The 20,725-nt window shown below is 41.7% G+C and overlaps 1 protein-coding gene across 3 annotated transcripts in view; it reads left to right on the forward strand.

Moving 5' to 3' along the window:
- COP1 (COP1 E3 ubiquitin ligase) overlaps positions 1 to 20,725 on the forward strand; it is a 101,031-nt gene that overhangs the window by 52,443 nt on the left and 27,863 nt on the right. For all 3 annotated transcript variants that reach the window (XM_081012157.1, XM_081012156.1, XM_081012158.1), the window contains exons 14-16: positions 129 to 210; positions 3,531 to 3,647; positions 20,469 to 20,586. In XM_081012157.1, coding sequence (XP_080868283.1) covers positions 129 to 210; positions 3,531 to 3,647; positions 20,469 to 20,586 — 317 coding nt within the window. The remainder of the gene's footprint in view (positions 1 to 128; positions 211 to 3,530; positions 3,648 to 20,468; positions 20,587 to 20,725) is intronic.

The raw sequence follows: 20,725 nt of genomic DNA on the forward strand, positions 1-20,725 counted from the left end.
GGGTTTGAGTAGAAACAGATTTTCCATCTGAGTCTCAGTAAGTATAGTAAAGTTTCATCATATTAATTTAACCAAAACATATTTTCATTTATACCTAATAACATTTGTGTTCCTCTTTCTCAAAACAGGAGCATGAGAAAAGATGTTGGAGTGTGGACTTCAATTTGATGGATCCTAAACTTTTGGCTTCAGGCTCTGATGATGCAAAAGGTAAGACTCTGATTTTCTCTCTGGGTTCTCCCACCCTGCCTGATGATGATGATGATGTCCAGTTAATATGCCAAGGCTAAATTCATATGGAGCATCCTATGTAGTTTCAGAAATGAAGGCATCAGTTTTCCTTAGCAGAGTTTGATGATCTTATGAATAATTGATAAGGTGCTGGGGGAAAGGCTTTTGATGACTGAAAGAATAGCTTAGGTTTCATCACAGAATGTTCTCTTAGCCCTGGTACAGATGTAGCATTCCCAGACTTCTAACTATGGTTAGGCAAGTAGAAGTGTCAAGAGCTCATCCTACACTCGAGTAGGACCGTGGCAGAGACACATGCCCGACTGGCACGTTCTCTCCCTCCTGGTCGATCGTTCGGGAGCTTCAAAAGCTTTCTTCAGCCCGAACATCACAGCGACTGATGCCAACAGACATTGGCAAACTTAGGGATCCGCAGAGTCTGCGCAGCTTGCGTAACAGACCTCAGCAACTCAGCATTTTGGCTAATCTACTTTATTTACATATAAACACACACGGAACACTGCAACATGGCTCCCTCTCTCTCTAGCATCAGAGAGCAAAGAGAAAGAACAAAGGACGATAGTCCCACTTCACAGAACACAGTAACACGAACATCCTGTCTCTGTCACTTCCCACTTTGTGGAGTCAAAACATATACCGTCATGTGATAGACAACAATCCCATGACTGCAATCACAGAGCAGGCATTCTAACAGGAAGTGTGCAGTAGGTTTGCATGCTCCCGTCACCTTCCATATCCACCTGAATCCCCCATCCCGTCCCATTCTCTCTTTAACCATAGTGTATTGTTGTTGGCATTGACATAAATGGATGAACCAGATTCTTCCATAAACAGAGTGCTTAATTCATGGTTTCAGGGATTATGGGCCAGTGTTACCGATAGTTAGCGCTAACGCCATTGTAACACTGATTGTAGTTAAAGGAAGCCATGCAAGAAAGGAAGAGAGCCACTGGACCCATAGCACTCTCTTCCTTTCTTGCTGTTCATGGTTAGGAGGCTAAGAATGTTGTGACTGCATCCAATCCTTGGCCTGTTTCTGTCATTAATGTATGCATTTCTTCTGTCACGTTTCCTTCAAGGGAAGAATTTTAAACACTGTTAGCTTAAATTATATAAAAGCAGTAGAAATATCCACAAAATTGATCCCCTTGCATATTTTGTCTGCAGCTATAGCTACTCCAAAGTAAAATAACAGCTAAATATAGCTTTGAAGTTGGAAATACTTTACAGAATCCTTTCCAACTTATCTGAAAAGAATAAATATATTGCATAGTCATGTTATATTAACTTGAATTCTCTGCTTCAACCTCGGGAGAAGCACTGACAAAATGGCAGCTTAGCAATGTCATTATTCTGAGTGGAGGAGGTTGAGGGTGAAGTCCTCAAAAACATTTGTATTGCAGGGGTGACTTGGAGCGCTGCCTATTCTGTATTCCCTTTACAGCTGAAATGAGGGGTTTGTCAATGGATGATGATGCTTGGAATTTTTGCTTTTTTGGTGTCTAGGCCAAGGCATGTAAGGGTCAAAGTAAAGGATGAAATGGGCACCCATGTCTGTAACTTGCTAACTAGGCCATAATACCCTGCCATCAAATTAGAGCAGCATACTACCAGTTTGCTAATTCCCAGAGCAGGTGCATGATGCAAGGAGTCATCAACTTGCACATTGTATTTACTTCTGTATGCACACGTGGGGATAACATAAATGTTTTGAAATGGTAGCATTGAAACCTAACCTAAGGCCCAGGCTCACGTAATTTTATTTCTGAATCTATTGGCATATTAGCTGGTACACTTTCTGTTTCTTATCCATAATTGTGTGTATCTCTCCCTACCAAGGGTTTTTCCTCACACAGAGATGTTAGATCAGTGTTGTCTGGCAGATCACCTTATGTGAGTGCACCAGAATCCAGCTGGATGACAAAGGATCTATTGTTCTTGCTTATAGAAGTCTGGATTTAGTAGCCCCAGGCATCCTTAGGCACTAAAATGCATTTATGCACCTGGGAAAGGTTCCCATCATTTTAGAATAGAGGCCTGAAGTGTGTTCAATCCACAATGTGTTTACTGTAAGATGGAACCTCTGTCACTCGAAATACAGGGTGAGTCTTTTAAAAGAGGCCCCATGGAACAAGGAAAAAGAGGCCCCTTCGTGTTTGTGAAAATCTCTTTGCATGAGCCTTTCCTGTGAGTGTTCTTTCCTTTAAAACAAAAACAAAAAACCTGGTCTCTCCTCTTCCATTCTAAGTGCTGGTGTGTCCAGATGATTGTTTTTGTGTTTCTTTTTCCCAGATCTCATGTGCCATTCTCTTGCATGTATATCCTCATACTTTTACCATCCTCTCCCATGCCTTTTCCTGCCAACCTAGCAGTTTGAAAGCACATCAGAGTGCAAGTAGATAAATAGGTACTGCTCCGGTGGGAAGGTAAATGGCGTTTCCATGCCCTGCTCTGGTTTCTCCAGAAGCGGCTTAGTCATGCTGGCCACATGACCCGGAAAAACTGTCTGCGGACAAATGTTGGCTCCCTTGGCCATTAAAGCGAGATGAGTGCGCAACCCCAGAGCACCCCTAAGTGCAAGTAGATAAATAGGTACCACTTTATAGTGGGAAGGTAAACGGCATTTCCGTGTGCGGCACTGGTGCTGGCTCGCCAGTTGCAGCTTCATCACGCTGGCCACGTGACCTGGAAGTGTCTTCGGACGGCGCCGGCTCCCGGCCTCTTGAGCGAGATGAGCGTGCAACCCTAGAGTCGGTCACGACTGGCCCGTACGGGCAGGGGCACCTTTACATTTACCTTTACTTAGAACAACAGCAATAATTTTTTCTGTCTTTTGCAAGTCTTCTGGTGTGTGTGGGGTGTCTCCATCCTCCTGCCAGCTTGTCCCCCCCCCACAAGTATAAAACAGGTTCCATTTGATAATAAACACAATGTGTATTGATCATACCTTTGAGTTAAATGGCCAATCATAAATACATTAAAAAATTATGAGCATCATAGCAGAACTTGATTTGGGGATAAATGTGGCACAACTTCATCTCAATGCTGGGATTTGATGTTTTGACTTGCCTTCTAATTGTGAACCTCTTAGACTGTTTATGTGTGGATGGGTGTCTCAGAATAGTTGCTGTGTATCCCTTAGAATATTAGTAGTAGGTGTCATTTATTTCTGTTGTTAGATTCCTGGTTAGTGGTAAAATAACCAAAGGGATAAATAAACATTATAGGAAACCGACTGCAGCTTAACCTATTTTGTTTGTCTCTCTTTTTTTCTTCAGTGAAGCTGTGGTCAACCAACCTGGACAATTCGGTAGCTAGTATTGAGGCCAAGGCAAATGTATGTTGTGTGAAATTCAGCCCATCATCTAGGTACCATCTGGCCTTTGGTTGTGCAGGTAGGTGTATGAACTGCCACTTCGTGTGAAAGGGCAGAATCACTTGTGTTTCCAGATTGCACTTGCTAATTGGGCTGTTTGTCTATTGCCAAGCTGTGATCAGGGGTCCAATTATGCAGCACTTAGTAACTCTGATCTCTCCCAGGTGACCAGAGGGCAGATTTTATATACTCCTGCAGCCCTGTCTTTTGGTCAGAGAACAGCATTTTTGTAGAGTTCTTCAGAGTGTCACTGGGTGCAGCTACTTCTCCTCACCCTTATTCTTTTGAGGTTTCCCTTCTCCTGAAAAGGAGCTGAGTTTGGGAATATACAACAATAGGGTTTGTGCGGGAAGAAGCCGTCAAAGCTCATAACAGGATAGTGCAGGAGCATGTGTACAAGCCTAATATCCTATGCAGACTTATCTGGAAGTAAATCACATTTTGTTCAGTGAGTTTGGTCTTTTCTCCAGTTGGTTTGGCAAAGAACTGGAAAGTGGAAGCTTCACACAGATCAATAATGCCACCCCTTCCCAGTAGCTGAGAGCAGCAGCTTAGGATCATTGTGGAAGCAGCACTTCTTTGGTTTTGCATGCCAATCCTTATGGTTGGGAAAGGATGGAAAGAGAAGTAGTAGCATGACGAGTAGGAGATGCTATAGAGGTTTTTGCCAGCAGGGGTGCTTACAGCGACCTTTCCTGCAGAAGAGGCAGGCTGCTGCAATTCAAGAAAAGCCTCCTGACACTTCCTGTTTGAATCAGCAAATCTGCTGCTCAACATGGCATTGGAACACAAGGGCTGGTGAGCTGGGAGCAAACCATCCCAATAGTGGCTCCTCCTGAGTGGTGCAAATCTTAAATTTAGCACTGACTAGGAGTCCTGATTTTGGCAGGGATTGGCTCCCATGGAACCAATTCCAGCGAGGGTTGCATTTGATGACAGTGCTGAATGCACCTTTTAACTTGCAGAAGTCTTCTGGTGGTTCCTCTGCAGCTGCAGTTTCACCTGCCTCACATTTGATGTTGCATGAGTTCCAGTGGAGGGCAGATAGGCCTGGCTTGGAATCATAGGCTATTGGACCAAATTAATATGTCTGGCAAGCCTGATTTGGTCAACTGATTAGAGATTCCCTCTTCCCGTCATACGGTATGCTTTTAAGATTCCTGAAGGGTGGGCCCTTAGAATTAAAAAAACTTGCAAGACATTCTAGCCTCCTTAGTCTTCAGCACTGATGCAACAGAAAGCCAGCCTCTTGTATACTGCTTCCATTGTGACATGAGGTGGCTACATAATGCACCGAGCCACTCCTGTAATCAAGACAAATGCTCTGGAAAAGGATAAAGAGATGATTGATCCTTTCCCTCATCATTGCTCATACCTCCCTAGGAAGATACAGTAATGCCTCATTTTGAGTCCACCCCGTTTAGCCTCCATTTTGAGGAACGTCCGCAGCAAACCGAGAAGTACCGGAACGGTTGCTTCCAGGTTTGCCGCACACGCAAAAGCACTAAATCGCACTTTGCACATACGTAGAAGCACAAAACTGCTCACACATGTGCGCAGAGCAGCACGTTGTCAAGTGTGTCTTTCGTCGAGCGTCCGGGGCTCCGGAACGGATCCCAGACTCAAAATGAGGTATTTTGTATTGAGCTCCTATTAGGACTGAGTTCTCAATTTATGTAGCAAGTAGTAATAGTAGCAAGTAGTAATAGTAGTGAGTACTAGATTTCTATATGTATGGACATCATGTATCCATACACGAAAGTAACAGGTCTTACAACCTTACATACTGCATTTTAAATTTTTTGAGTCAGATCATGGAATGGATGCATCAGCATAAGCTTAAATAGATTTTCATGCTATCTCCCCACCCCCACCCCACTAAAGAGAGCGAAGGTAAGAAGGAAATTAGAGAACAGTGGAAGGAGATAGGAAAAGAAAACTGGTAAGTCAGTGTTGAAGAACATGTTTAGTAGTAGTAGGTAGGTAGGTAGGTAGGTAGGTATAAATAAATAAATAAATAAATAAATAAATAAAACCCCACCCATCTGGCTGGGTTTCTCCAGCTACTCTGGGCAGCTCACAACAGAAATAATAATAATAATAATAATAATAATAATAATAATAATAATGTGATACATCAGACATTAAAAAGCTTCCCTAAACTGCCTTCAGATGTGCTTATGCTAACACCATTCTTTGGAGAAGTTTTAATTTTTAACATTTGTGAGGTCCCAAAGGTCTTTGAGAGTTAATGTTCTTAAAAACTAGAGATTCTTCCTTGCATCTTCGATGTAAGAAGGGACATTTCAGAAAACTATGTGATATGTGTATCCATCAAAGGATTGGATTTGAAGTGCTGACTTCTGAGCAGGAGCCAGGCAGAAAACCCTTTGGCACTGTCATTTTCAATTAGAGTTGTCAACAGCTACTGTTCCTGTCTGATTGAAATGTGTTGGCCATACTGCTACTTTCAGCACAATTAACTTTTGCATCTTTTTGGTATAGAGAATTCAATTTTTCTTTCATACTGGGCTTGTTTTTCTGCCTCATTTGGTGGCGTGGCAAGAGTGAGATGTTTTTTAACAGCAGCTCTTTGAGAATCTTCAACACATAGGCAGAGGTTCACAAGGGTATGCAGGGCCAGTTATGGAATGGTAGAGCTCAATAAGAACTTAGTCGGATACAAAGCGCAAAAAGCTAGATGTTGAGGAACGAGACTAGTTTTATATGCGTAGGGATTCTTTGCTACATAGAAGCATATTCAGCAATGTGAACCGTTGCCTGTGGCTGCAGTCTTGACAAAGGATTACCACATTAGTGAGAACTAGGTCTGTATCTCTGCAGACATAGTGGGAGGGAAAATGAAAAATGAGCAGGTAATGTATTCTTTTTCACAAGTGGAAATAGGAAATAATTTGGCACTTTCCCGCATATTAGCTTTGTCTGCCCAGCTTCTGGAATTAAGAGAGTGATGCTATTTTATTTATAAGCCTTTTACCTCTGTGCTTTACCAGCACTCGTTGCATGTTTATCTTTATAAATTGTCTGTATTTCTTGGTGGCAATGATTTAGAGGGAGCATAAAAGGGAACAGGGTGTAGAGCAGTAATGCATGTGAAAGCCAAGAATATAGTCAGTAGGAGAAGCTAATGGAACTTCTGAGAGTGAATGTTTTGTTTAGCAATATTTATAAAATGTGTAAAGATGTTTTAGGGGTGAGGCAGTAATTATTGGTGTTACAGGTGGTTTTCACATGTGTAACCGGTCCGCACATGCTTTAAAAAAGTCAGTCTTCATATTCCTTACTTCTAATTCCATCTGGTATAATGTACAGTGGTACCTCGGGTTAAGAACTTAATTCATTCCGGAGGTCCATTCTTAACCTGAGGCACCACTTTAGCTAATGTGGCCTCCTGCTACCTCTGCGCCGCTGCTGCGCGATTTCTGTTCTCATCCTGAAGCAAAGTTCTTAACCTGAGGTACTGTTTCTGGGTTAGCGGAGTCTATAACTTGAAGCACCTGTAGCTGGGCATGCGTTACCTGGGTACATTTATTGTTTCCATCTATTTCAGTACAGTCTAATGGTCAAAAGCTAGTAAGAGTCAGAAAATGCTAGCCCTGTGAGTCTCCATACATTTAGGGCATCAAAAGTAGTCTAATCCCAAAGCCAATCTAGAAGCTGAATTTGCAGGAATCGAGACTGCTATGTCATCCAGGAAACTGAGCTGAAACTGACAGTCAATTTATTTCAAAGGACCTTACTTCGATGTCTGTTCTTAAGGTAGCATACTTGGCTTCACATTAACTTTAAATTGTACCAGGGGTCCATCAGCTGCAGGTGTCATTTCCCAGTGGTCAGGGATGATGAGATTTTACTCCATCAACATCTGGAGGTTCAAAGGTTTGCCACTCCTGGGTTGGGCCAGCAACTGTTTCCAACTTGCGAAAACAGGAGCTTAGTTGTAGCCGTTTTACATTGTGAGAGGCAAATGGAAATGTTTGTGATAACTTTTCAAAAGGTTTGTATCTCAGAGCCCTTACACTTCATATTAAAAATGGATAAACAAATAATGGTGTAGAAAGGAGAAAACTGCATCACATTGAATTGGAGGCTCAGACTTAAGGAAGACTGCAAAGTTTATTCAGCTGTGAAAATAAAATGGAAATTGTTTTGCCTACAGCTTTCTATTGGTATGCCGTCTGAGTTGGAGCATTCTTTAGTATAAACTGTAATCACAACTGAATATAAAATGCTGGTAATGACTCTCTATTGTTTCAAGATGAAAACTTTTCATTCTGAAAGTATCTTTATAAATCTGCTTTAGCAGTGTGGCGAGCCTGCATATTCCCCATCTTTCTGGGGAACAAACCTGTTGGATTAAATGCCATGCCATGCATGACTAGGGCTGCAGTCCAAAGAACCATGTAGCTGAATCTGTGTGCCCAAGAAAGACTTGAGAAATGCAGGTTCCAGTTCCTACACGTTGCATAGCAAATCACTTTTATAAATTATGAGATTTTCCAAAGAAGATTGTGATACAACACTGATCTGGTTCAGTCCTGGAATATAAGCCTAGAAAATTATCCAGCTCTTACAACCTCCAGGTATAGGGCAGTATATAAATTCAATAAATAATAATAAATAATAATGTTAGTTTTGCACGGTAAATGCAGCCTGCATCCCAGCATTTCCCCAAGACGAGAATTTTGATTACACTTTTATTCCACTTCTCCTCCCACATGGAGAGTTTTCATGTCTGAGTGGAGATTTAGCGCTACATCCAGTACTAACGGTTATGCCATGCATCCATGGATTTATTTGGCATTAAATGTGTTGTTTAGCACAGCCTTGTTACTAAAACCTGCAAAAAGCTTGCTTGCCTGTTTTTTACTCATAAGAGTATGAGTAAAAAGTAGGCTGGTAGTAGTAGTTTTATTACTTATATGCCGCCCATCTGACTGGGTTGCCCCAGCCACTCTCAGCGGCTTCTGGAAAAATATAGAATGTAAAATATAGAAAAGGTTTTGCAAACTAGAAGTGCAGCAGACTGGAGAAGGAGAAACTGTGCTCTGTCCCTCCTTCACAAACTCACTCATTTATCTGAAGGGAATTCCACTCAGATATCTGCATGGAATTTCTGGTTGTCAGTGGTTATCAGTTCAGTGCTTAGATAAAAGACCCATTTAACATCCCATTCTTAATAATTGTTTGTAGCTGCAAAAGTACACAAAGCACCATCATCATCATCATCAGCAGCAGCATTTATACTCCACCCATCTGGCTGGGTTGCCCCAGCCACTCTAGGCAGCTTCCAACACATATAAAAACACAATAAAAAACCAAACATTAAAAACCACCTGATACAGGGGTGCGTCAGATGTCTTCTGAAAGTCGTGTACTTCTTTATCTCCTTGACATCTGATCGCGGGGCATTCCTCAAGGAGGGCACCACTGCCGAAAAGGCCCCCTGCCTGGTTTCCTGTAACTTCACTTCTCACGGTGAGGGAATCACCAGAAGGCCCTTGGAGCTGGACCTCAGTGTCCGGGCTGAGGAGACACTCGTTCAGGTATACAGGGCCGAGGCTGTTTAGGGATTTAAATGTCAGCACCAACACTTTCAATTGTTCTCAGAAGCATACCAGGAGCAAGTGAGGATCCTTTAGGGCCGGTGTCATAGGTCCTGGCTGCTCTGTCACCAGTCTAGCTGCTGTATTCTGGATTAGTTGTAGTTTCCACATCATCTTCAAAGGTAGCCCCACATAGAATGTATTGCAGTAGTCAAGCGGGAGATAACCAGAGTATGTACCGTTCTGGTGAGACTCTGGTAAGACAGTGCACAAACTGGCAGGGTCTCAATCTGTATATCAGATGGTGCTGGTAGACAGCTGCCCTGGACACAGAATTAACCTGTGCCTCCATGGACACCTGTGAGTCCAAAATGACTCCCAGACCCTGGTCCTTCAGAGTCACTGTTACCCCATTCAGGACCAGGACGTCCCCCACACCCACCAGAAAACAGTACTTCTGTCTTGTTGAGATTCAACCTCAATCCATTAACCGCCATCCATTCTACAACAGCCTCCAGACACTCACATAGGACATTTACTGCCTTCACATATATCATGTGTTAATTTGTCAGGTAGATTTGTGGTGTTGCAATGGCTAAATATCTTCAATTTTTTGGGAAGTCCTATTTCCAGTTGAACATTGTCCCAGCCCATTTCTGTGCTGTGCTGTGCATCTCTGTCAAACTGTTACCCCTCATCTGTAAGCTGTGGCTGATCTGACACACTGGAATTAACCCAAACTCTGGTGACTCCCTAAGTCTAGGGCTGGCCCACCTATGAAGCAGGGTGAGGTGACTGCCTCAGGCAGCATGATCCACAGGGGCAGCAGATACAGATGTCTTATCTTCCTTTCCCCCTTGTTTCTGATGTAGATCTTCCCTTACTCCCTCTTCCCTGCTGGGAGGGGGGCAGTTTTGGAGTTCACCCCAAAATGTATTGGGCTGGCCCTGCCTAAGTCTACACATGAAGATTGTGCCCTTATTTCTGTGTGGTGGTGGTTGAATCCCATATTTGCCCATTAGATCAAGGAATGTCCTAATTCTTCACAACAGCATGATAATTTCTAATCTTGGTAAATAGAACAGGTAGTATTGCATGATACAGTTACATTTCATTTTGCAATTTGACTCCCTGGCTCTTGATGTGATTCTCTGTTTGGACCAGACCCTAGCAGTTCTGCTTATTGGTAGCCCGGACCTCCTTACGGAAAGTGACCTTCAGCGTTTGTTCTATTTATGCCAGTATTTCTATGCGATATGTAGAAAGTGCATTTCCACATTCATCTGTCTTTCCTACCCACCCTGCAACAAAGAACATTGTATGTTCATTCTTTTCTTGTGGTTTTCTTATAACATTCTGAATATATTAAAGGCCCTTTTATTATAATGATTTCTTATATCTTAAACTTCTGTATTAGGCATTCACCTTTCATTCAGAGGAATAGATAAAAGGCACTGGAGCATGAGTCCCCTTTTCTACATTTTTTCTTGATGCCCCAAGCTAAAAATTAGTGGGACAGTGTTTTATAACTGGAATACTTGTGTTGCCCTGAGGGCGTAAAATTGGCTTTACATGAAGGCTGTTAAAATAAATAATGTCCACAGGTAAAAATCTGATAAATATCAGGGTTGCTTTTTGAGCAAGTTATTTTGGAGTCTGGAAGAATTCTTGAAGTCCATGATTCTTTCAAGTGGTTGTTCAGAGTATATTTTGGTATATTTTGGTAGAAGAGTGGGGAAAAACTAAGAAACCAAAGGCCCAGTGGGCATCCTAGATTCGTAGAATCCAATTATCTTTTTTTTTTTTTAAAGATATTTATTAAAGTTTCAACATATTACAAAAATAAGCGAAAAAAGAAAGAAAAAAAGAAAAAAATTAGAAAATGAAAATACAAAATAAAAACAGTTAAAAAACAGATTAGTCTTTCCATATCTTATCTTTCATTTGCTTGTTTCCCCGACCTCCTCACACCTCCCTTTTTTGTATTCCAGTTCAAATTAGTTAATTCAGCAAATCCTTTCCCTCTTTAATTTTATCTTAATCTTTTATCTTAATATATTATAACTTTAGATTATCACCTGTTAACAATCCATTTTTACATATTCCTTTATAACATTGCTGCTAAAAACCATTTAACTTCAATCCAACATCATTCTAACATTCATTAATTTTGCAGTATTTCTGTAAATAGTCTTTAAATTTCTTCCAATCTTCTTCCACCGAATCCGAAGGGACCCTGAGGATCATCTGGTCCAACCCTCTGCAATGCAGGAATACGCAGCTGTCCCATGCAGGGATGGAACCTGCAACCTTGGCATTATCAGCCAAGGTAACCAACTGAGCTATCCAGGCCTTGGTTCCACTGATACGTTAATGATGGCTGGGTTGATTCCTTGTATATCAGTCACTGGTACTATGGCTGTCTCCTCTACCTTGGCTATGACACTGCTCTCTGTGAAGTGGATCCACCACAAACAGCAAGTGCAGCTGTCTTTATCTTGGTATAGGTGGACTTTGCCCCAACACCAGTTCCACAAAAGTCGTCACTCTCCATGCTTTTCATTCACTTCCCTGGGTTGAAATAGGGGATCCTCTCCCTGGCCCTGGTCCTTCAGGGACTACAATCATTGCGAACCACAGTCATGTGACAGCCCCCAAATATATAAGGCAGGCATGTCCAAAGTCCGTTTGGGGGCACTGATCGATTTAATCTGGCCCCTGTGGCAGTATGTGTCCTTGGGCAAAATCCTTTAAAAAAAAAAAAACTTTGGCCCTCACACATGTTCACTTAATCAAATCTGGCCCTCTTTGAAAAAAGTTTGGGCATCCCTGATATAAGGGCTTTGCATCATTCACTTGCTGCTGCTTGCTGTTGTGTTTGGACAAATCCACAGATAAAAGTTGCCACGAGTAGTAAAGCAGGGGGTGGGCAACTCAGCATGTTGATATCTGGCTTTGAATTTAAGCCTTAGATGATGCTGATAAATGCAGTGAGTTAGGAAGATAAACGTGTGTTCAGAGATTGACTTGCTCCAGCAGGACACCGATTTTGTCCCCATCCCCCTGAAATGAAAGAGCCTTTGCCTTTTGCCTGGTTTGCTGCAGAGGAGCTTTTTATCACACACCGTCTGATCTCATTATATAGTAAACGCTTGTTTAGGGTGTGTGGCAGGGGCTGTCAACCTTTTTGGATCAGAGAATTTTGAGAAAATGCTGTAGGCACCAATCGCAAAATGGTTGTTGAGTAGGCATGGTGCAATACACAACTAGAGGCTACAGTCATTGCTACTTCCGCCTCAGCTACATCCTGCTAGTTCTGATATTGATCTCTCACTTTCACATTGCCTCTCTTTTTCTCTTTCTCTTTCTCTTTCTCTTTCTCTTTCTCTTTCTCTTTCTCTTTCTCTTTCTCTGTGTCTGATGTTGTTGCTGTGTAACAGGAGGAAGCCTTTCCCAGTACCAGGGAGAATATACAAGGTGGCCATACTCACACTTGTGCGCACACACAAAACACACACATACCCTCAATGCACATATAAAGATCATAGACATGCATGCCCCTCTCATGCTTGCTCATAAGCACACAGTCTCCCCAACTCTCACAGACCACATAATCACATCCCTTCCCTCCCTCCCTCCAAAGCACAAACACACACCTCTCCTCACAGACGACACATAAGTCCCTATCCCTTCCCCTGCTCTCACTCACATCTCTTCTCCCTCACACATAGGCATCTGCAACCATTCTTCCCAGACACTTAGTTTTCCGGGGTTAAGGAGGAAGTAAATCCCTGAAAGGGTAAAAAGGTAAAGGTAATGGTACCCCTGACCATTAAGTCCAGTTGCAGACGACTCTGGGGTTGCGCGCTCATCTCACTTTACTGTCTGAGGGAGCTGGCGTTTGTCCGCAGACAGCTTCTGGGTCATGTGGCCAGCATGACTAAGCCGCTTCTGGCGAACCAGAGCAGCGCACGGAAACGCCGTTTACCTTCCCGCCAGAGTGGTACCTATTTATCTACTTGCACTTTGACGTGCTTTTGAACTGCTAGGTTGGCAGGAGCAGGGACCAAGCAATGGGAGCTCACCCCGTCGCGGGGATTCAAACCGCCAACCTTCTGATCGGCAAGCCGTAGGCTCTGCGGTTTAGACCACAGCGCCACCCACGTCCCTACCTGAAAGGGTAGAGCTGGCTAATTTCTCACAAAACACGAGAATGGTATCTATATGGCACGCCCTACATCTCAGGTTCCAAAAATGCTATAAATTTACTTGGGGGGTGGGGAGTTGGGAATCTAGGGATTATGGTTCTTTCCCAAGGCACCAGAAATAGCCTAATGAAATCTAATGAAAAGGAAGTTTTAAGTTCTGTTTTGCAGGTGTGACCTGTATTATATGTGCCATGTGTGAGAAAGCCAGCTTCCCATGCTGTTTTGCCTGCTGTGACCCCCTTTGATCATTCCAATCTGTTTAATTGGGAATGACACAAAAATATATTTGGTAGATGTGGAGCATTCATAAGAAGGGTTTTCATTTAAAGTAAATTCTGTAATATGCTGTGTGTTGAGTGAAATAACTTAGAGCGAATCCTGCTCTTTTAATCTGGCTGGGGAAAGAAGGGCCTGTCATGGAAACCAATGAACATAATAAATTTGTAGAGTTGGAAGGTACCCTGAGGGTCATCTAGTCCAACCCCCTGCAATGCAGGAATCTTTTGCTCAATATTGGTCTTGAACTCATGAGATTAAGAGTCTTACGCTCTACCCAACTGAGAGGAAGTCTAGATTAAGTCACCATCTTGGTTGACTTGAGGAATAGGAATAAGGTAGGGAAACATAATGTTTGTGTAGGCTCTGGAACGGATGGTGAATTTTATTTTTTGGATGTTCATTTTGGGGATACATTTTTGGTTTTGCTAACTCCCAGTTTTATTGTGCCTTTTCCTAAACATTACACCTTATAGGTTATAGGTTACTTTTAATAACACTTCCATATAAAGTGGAAGCAAACTCATTGGTGTGTGAGTAACGTTTAAAATTCACTCCATTCCGTTTTTCCCCTTGCACTCTCCTAAATGCAAAATCACTGTCAGTGCCAGCTATTGCAGCTTCCATTAGCGAGAATAATGTGATACCCCTTCAGGAGTTCCCCTGGCTGCAGTCATGTTGGAGGAGCTTCCAGCCATTGACTCAAATAAATTGCTTGATGGAATGACACTTTTAGATACAGATGATATGTCTGGTGCTTTCAGTGCTATTCTGCATAAGTTTCTACATATATCCAAGATAATTTCTCGCTTTCTCCTTCCTTTATTTTCCATTGCAGGGACCATGGCCTTGATGCTGTTTATGGCTAGCATTTTTTCCAGGAATATTTTTATTATTACAGAATACTGTATATGTAACATACAAATGTGTTCACTCAGTTTTCTTGGTTTTTCAACACTTACAAAAGTATTCCAGATTAATTCTGTATTCTAATGCCTGCTCAGTTTTTCAGGTACTGAAATGGCAACAGACACATGCAAAAGAGACATTTCACCAGACTAGTTTAACTTTGAAGTTTGCAGAAGGGGATTTGTGGCATGCTCTCCTCATGAAGGCTTGCCTGCTGCCTTCATTACATTTATTTAGGTGCCAGCTAAAAATGTTCCTCTATAACCAGAACTTCTGCTGATTAAACAATCTAGGGCCTTTTAAACTCTCTCGCTCTGTGTGCGTGCATAACTATGTTATGTATTTCTACTTTATTATACTCTGAACCACCCTGTGAACCTCGGATGAAGGGTGATATATAAACTTTAATAATAATAATAATAATAATAATAATAATAATAAATCCTTAGGGAACAGCCCAGTGAGAGATAAACTTGTTAGAGAATTTTGATACCTTGTGTTTGATGCCTTTAGTTTTACCTTGATAAATGTTCCTTAAGATTTACAGCAGCTCATGGCAATAGTTTTGTGCAGACTGATCTGCACAAAAAACAGGCAAAAAGTGAATAATACCTGTTTTACCCTGTTTCGTATAAAAACTGGAGTTACAGCATAGATGTTAGTGTGAGATGAATGTCTGTGATCAGTAGAAGCTACATATATAGCAACAGACCGCCTCCCTATTTTTCTATGGTGATCCCATTTTAGCACACCCATGCCAGATTCATGGTGCCCTAGAATCATAGAATTGCAGAATTGGAAGGACCCTGACGGTTATCTAGTCCAACCCCCTGCAATGTAGGAATTCTGACCACAGCTATCCCTGGGTGGACTCGAACCACCAATTTTCTGGTCCATTGTGCCACACTAATGCCACACACTGGCTAAAGGAAAATTTATTACTGATATTATATGTGGATTTGTCCATCTTTTTCCAAATATATCCCATGATCCTAAGAACCTACGTACTGATAAAAGTATATGTCAGTTGCACAGATGAGAGAGCTGACTTCAGTGTTTCCGTCTCCATTTCTTTAGAATAATGAATAGCAGATTCACATACATACTTTTAAAACTACCTTTCATCCGCTCTTCCACTCATTCTCAACTGGTTCTTTCACCCAAACTGATTAAGTTCTTGAATGAGGTATGCAGTAGAAGTTTATTTAATGGAGCCTTTACAGGCTGCTCCATGACAAGCTTTAGAAAAGTCAATAAAAATGTCCCTGGCATGTGAAGGCTGTTCCCCATATCCTGATGAATGTCATCTATAACCTCAAGCCATAGAGAGACTGTTCAATGCAAAGGGTTTTTTAAATAGAAAAAAAGGCTGGCACTTGTTTTTTCAGTTGCTATTCCCCTTGTTCAATGCTGCACAGGGAGGTAATAAATCCACAGAGAAATGCTATTGTTGAATGGCCACTTAAAAATAATGCAGTAAACTGCTGATAAAAAATAATGCTGAAATAGCTATGAAGAGCTTGGTTGTGGGATCAAGCCTTTGCTCCACAGAAGAGCATAAGTGAAAAAGATCCTTCAGAATGCAAGATTGTGATCTTGTCAGGAGAGAACCAGGAACCAGACAGACAGAAACCTAGTCTTCCTTTTTTTTGTGTTCTTTCCAGCAGAATCTTTGGATTTTTATTCTGACTTTTGTCATGGATGTTCCCTAGGCCCCTGGAAGCAAGGACTCAAGGCACAGTCAAGTGCTTACAAAGTTCCTTGTAGATTTTTCATAAATGTGCATCATTCTTAAACTGTAACTTTGGACTATCTTGCATACTCAATACATTTCTAATCAATATACATGAAAATGAAGGGCTCTCTCACACAACCTGTTTATTCATCATTCAGCCTGATTTGCTTCCACAGAGAGGTTAGATTTATCTGGTCTTCATTGCACATTCGTTCTGATTAGTTTGTGAGGCCATAAGCATTTGTCCTGAATTCATCCTGGTTTGCTTTAACACATCTTCCCAATAGTCATTTGTTCATCCCACACTTTTAAATTCATTTCCTCATCACATTCCAAACCACAGAAATTCTCATCCTTTTTAAAAAGTGAAATTGTTTCACCAGAACAACAGCGTCCTTTATTCTGCTTTAACTGGGCAAATCTTAAATTCCAGTATGTGCTTTAATCCCTCCTGCAAAATGGTGACAGTCAAGGCCCCCAAAATCTGTATTCATGACATGCAAGCTGTCCATCCCAATCCATATGATATATGGGCGCATGTATCATAAAGATAGGAATGGCTCTTTTCTCTCCCATGTGCACTTACCTTCCAATGCGCTTACGCTGATGAACTCCAGTCCCATTTTTAGATTCCCCTGAATATTGCAGGAAGACACAGTTTTCAAAATTATTTTAGGAACTTCTCATGGGAATCCTATCCTGTAAATACAAAGAAAGTGAGTAAAAATAAAAGTGAAATTCAGTAGGGAAATTTCAGTTGCAAAAATAAGTACATGGTCTTGATAATATGGAAGACCTCTTACTGACGTCGTCTTTGGCAAACTGCTGCTAATATCAGAAGAGTTACACTTCCCTTAAAATAAAAGCAACTTCGACCTGTTTTATGGATACATGGTAAGGCTGGTTAATTGGTTCTAATGTATGTGCTATAGGTAATATTCAGCCATCATTGCAGACAGATTACTAGTAGTCATATCACGTTCTGGAACTGACATAGTTATTTAATTGTTGTAAAATGTCTGTTACCTTTTCATTCAGTGCCTTCATGAGCTGGATTACCAATATTTTAGTACTGTGGTGTTTGTTTTAAGATACACAATTCTTTTCCAGTATTCTGATTGCTAGTTCACCAGTGCAACAACTCTTTTGAAAAGCTAGTTCCAGGTGGAGCCCTGCTTTCCCCCCCAGAGTTGGGGCTTTAAGACAATAAAGGTATGATCGGTGTGTGCTGAGGTGTTTGGTAGTCCATTTTACTTTTCAATATATAGCTTGTCTCTCTATTCATTGTGCAGGGAAGAGGGTGAATGGCTGAACCACTAAAGCTATTCAGCTTTGGATTATAGGGACCTAAGGCAGTGCCTCTTGTTCTCTGTCTTTAGCACTAGCTATAAGGAGGGCCCCACCCTGATTCAAGTCCCACAAAAACCTTCTATTTCACTGATTCCATAGAGCTGTGGTTACCAGAAGTACATAAATCTTTGGTTGAAATTAGGATGTTACAAATCTTAGCAGAACTTTGGTTTCGGGTATCTCAAAACCTTTCTCTGTTGGTTCCCCATTGTATAGTACTTCTCAAAGTATTTGGTTCCTATAATCCTTGGATTTTGGGGTATCAAGAGGTCATTGCAAGCCAGTGTTGAATGTTCTTTGAGTCAAGGTTCCTTGCTGGCCTGGCAGGAAGACAAGAGGTATTGACAAAGCTATCATTGTTCTTCTGGTCTGTTCTTGGTGCTCATTATTAGAGGAATTGTCTGGCTGCTTTAGAGTTCTTTAAATATAGAGCCCAAGATGTATAGGATCGCCAGGAGCATGGCTAGTTGTGAGCAATTTCAGTAAATCATAAATCAAATTGAGAGGCTTCTGCCTGGGTACTTGGAATATTTATTCCTCTCACTTAGCCTGGTTTAATCTTGGCTTCCTTAGCTGGTAGCACTTTTATCTTGTTCTGTGAAAGGTCCATATGGTCTGAAAAAGAGAAGGGGGAGAGAGAATCTCTTTAATTAGGAAACATGGCCACCTGTTCAGGCATTAATGAATGTGATGAGCATTAGACATGAGGTAGCTACTTAAACAATGCAAGTTTGAATTAATAAAAATAATAATGAAACCTCTATTGGCACAGACAATAGTTTCTGTAATAATCAATTATTAAGTGGCTAATTTTAGAGCGCAGGGACCATACAGTTTCCTGGACTCATACTGACCAAAACAGAAGTTGATTGATTGTATAGGCTATGCAAGCAGGCCTGCTAGGATGGGGCCATATGCTATCAGGCTTGGAGTTGTTTACTGCAGAATTTGGAAGGAGAATTCAAAGCTGAAAGCAGATGCTTCTGCCCCGCTGCACCTTTTCCCTGTCTGTAGCAATCCAGTTTCTTATCTATTCCCTCCTCTCATCATTCTTCTGTTGATACTTGAAGTCTGCAGCATTCCAAATGTGCCTACTGAATAGATGGAAGCGCTCCAGCCTGAAAGAAGACTGCAGTTTTCAATAGAATTCAATCAACTGTTATCTTGCAGTACAATCTACTAATACAACCTTTTTCCAGAGAGGTAGTCTGGTTTAGTCTATTGCAGCAAGAATATAGTTTGTAATACTTCAGTTCTAGCAGATTTGCCAAAGTATAAGCTTAAATGATCTACAGTCCACTTTGTCAGATATGTGAAGTGTTATCCTCAGTTGATGGATATACATACACAAGAAATTGAAAGCAGTGAGACCCCAAATCCATGCAGTACTAGAGGTACAGGTTTCCTGTGCAAAACTCCGATTTATAGAACAGAAGAACACAGTCCTTTCACTACAATAGTAATTACACTGTCAGCAATTTTGTAGCATTACTATACTAATTTAACACCTGTAGTAGGAGAGAAATCCATGATCTCAATTAAACAAATACTTTCTGAGACCATCAAATCTGTTTTAAATATATGCAAACACCGTATTTTCTGCTGCTAGCCTGCAATAGCTGTTGATTGCAATAGTAAGCTTTCCTAACTTTTTGATTGAGGAGACCCCTCCCCCCCATTAGTGTTCCTTTGTTTTGTACTCTGACCTAAATAGATTTTGGTTCCACTTCACTGGCCACTTAGCTATGCAGCTCCCAGTACCAACTACCATAAGCCACATAATTAACAATGGTATAGTGTTGTACTGAAGTTTATGCTAGTCATAGTTGGTTTTCAAACCTTGGTTTAAAAATATATTGATACCCTAGTTTCAAAAATAAGCACAGTTGGCACGTGGAAGCATAATAGTACAACTCTGAAGGAGAAAGGGAAGAGCTATTCAAGGAGATGGGGATTGCAGTGTACTCCCAGTCCTTCCTGGTCTCATAACGTTGGCTGCTCTGCATCCCATGAAACAGCTAACTGGTCCCTGCTAGTTTCTGGTGGCATTTTCTGCATATGGTAGTTCCCTTCAGATAAGTGAACTCGGCAGTAAAGTTCAAAAGGAGGAAAACAGAGAACACTTCTTCATTGAGGACTTTTGTATTGCGGATTCACTTGTGCAGCTAGCTTGTGAACTAGAACAAATGTGGGATTAAAGGTAAAGGTAAAGGTACCCCTGACAGTTAAGTCCAGTCATGACTGACTCTGGGGTTGCGGCGCTCAATTTGCTTTACTGGCCGAGGGAGCTGACGTTTGTCCGCAGACAGTTTTTCTGGGTCATGTGGCCAGCATGACTAAGCCGCTTCTGGCAAACCAGAGCAGCGCACGGAAACGCCGTTTACCTTCCCGCCAGAGTGGTACCTATTTATCTACTTGCACTTTTTGGCATGCTTTCAAACTGCTAGCTTGGCAGGAGCTGGAACTGAGCAACAGGAGCTCACCCTGTTGCGGGGATTCAAACCGCCAACCTTCTGATCAACAAGCCCAAGAGGCTCAGTGGTTTAGACCACAGCGCCACCCGCATCCCTAATGTGTGATTAGCAGCCCCCAAAGCTCCCTGCTTGCCAGATCAATGAATAGCTGAGATCCACATCCTTGACTAGCCGGCCTTTGATTAGAACAATAGTCAGATTCTTGATCTAGGGCATTATGTTCCATACTTCTTGTATTAAGTAAACAAATAATTGAGCAGTATTAGTAGCACTTTGCATACACTGATTTCTTTTTTCCTTCTTTGTCACACCTCTCCCCAGATCACTGTGTTCACTACTATGACCTTCGGAACACTAAGCAACCAATCATGGTCTTCAAAGGGCACCGCAAGGCTGTTTCATATGCAAAGTTCGTTAGTGGAGAGGAAATAGTCTCTGCGTAAGTATTTTCCTTGGTGTTTGTGAAAAACGTCTGTGCTTACTGATTCTACTTGGTGTATTTTCAAAGACATTAAAATATATGGCTTGTGGGTGGGGGTATATGCACATACCATGTGTTGGTATGAAGTGTCATCCTG

The sequence above is a fragment of the Podarcis pityusensis genome (assembly GCF_964106645.2).
Source record: "Podarcis pityusensis genome assembly, chromosome: 6".
Taxonomy (NCBI): domain Eukaryota; kingdom Metazoa; phylum Chordata; class Lepidosauria; order Squamata; family Lacertidae; genus Podarcis; species Podarcis pityusensis.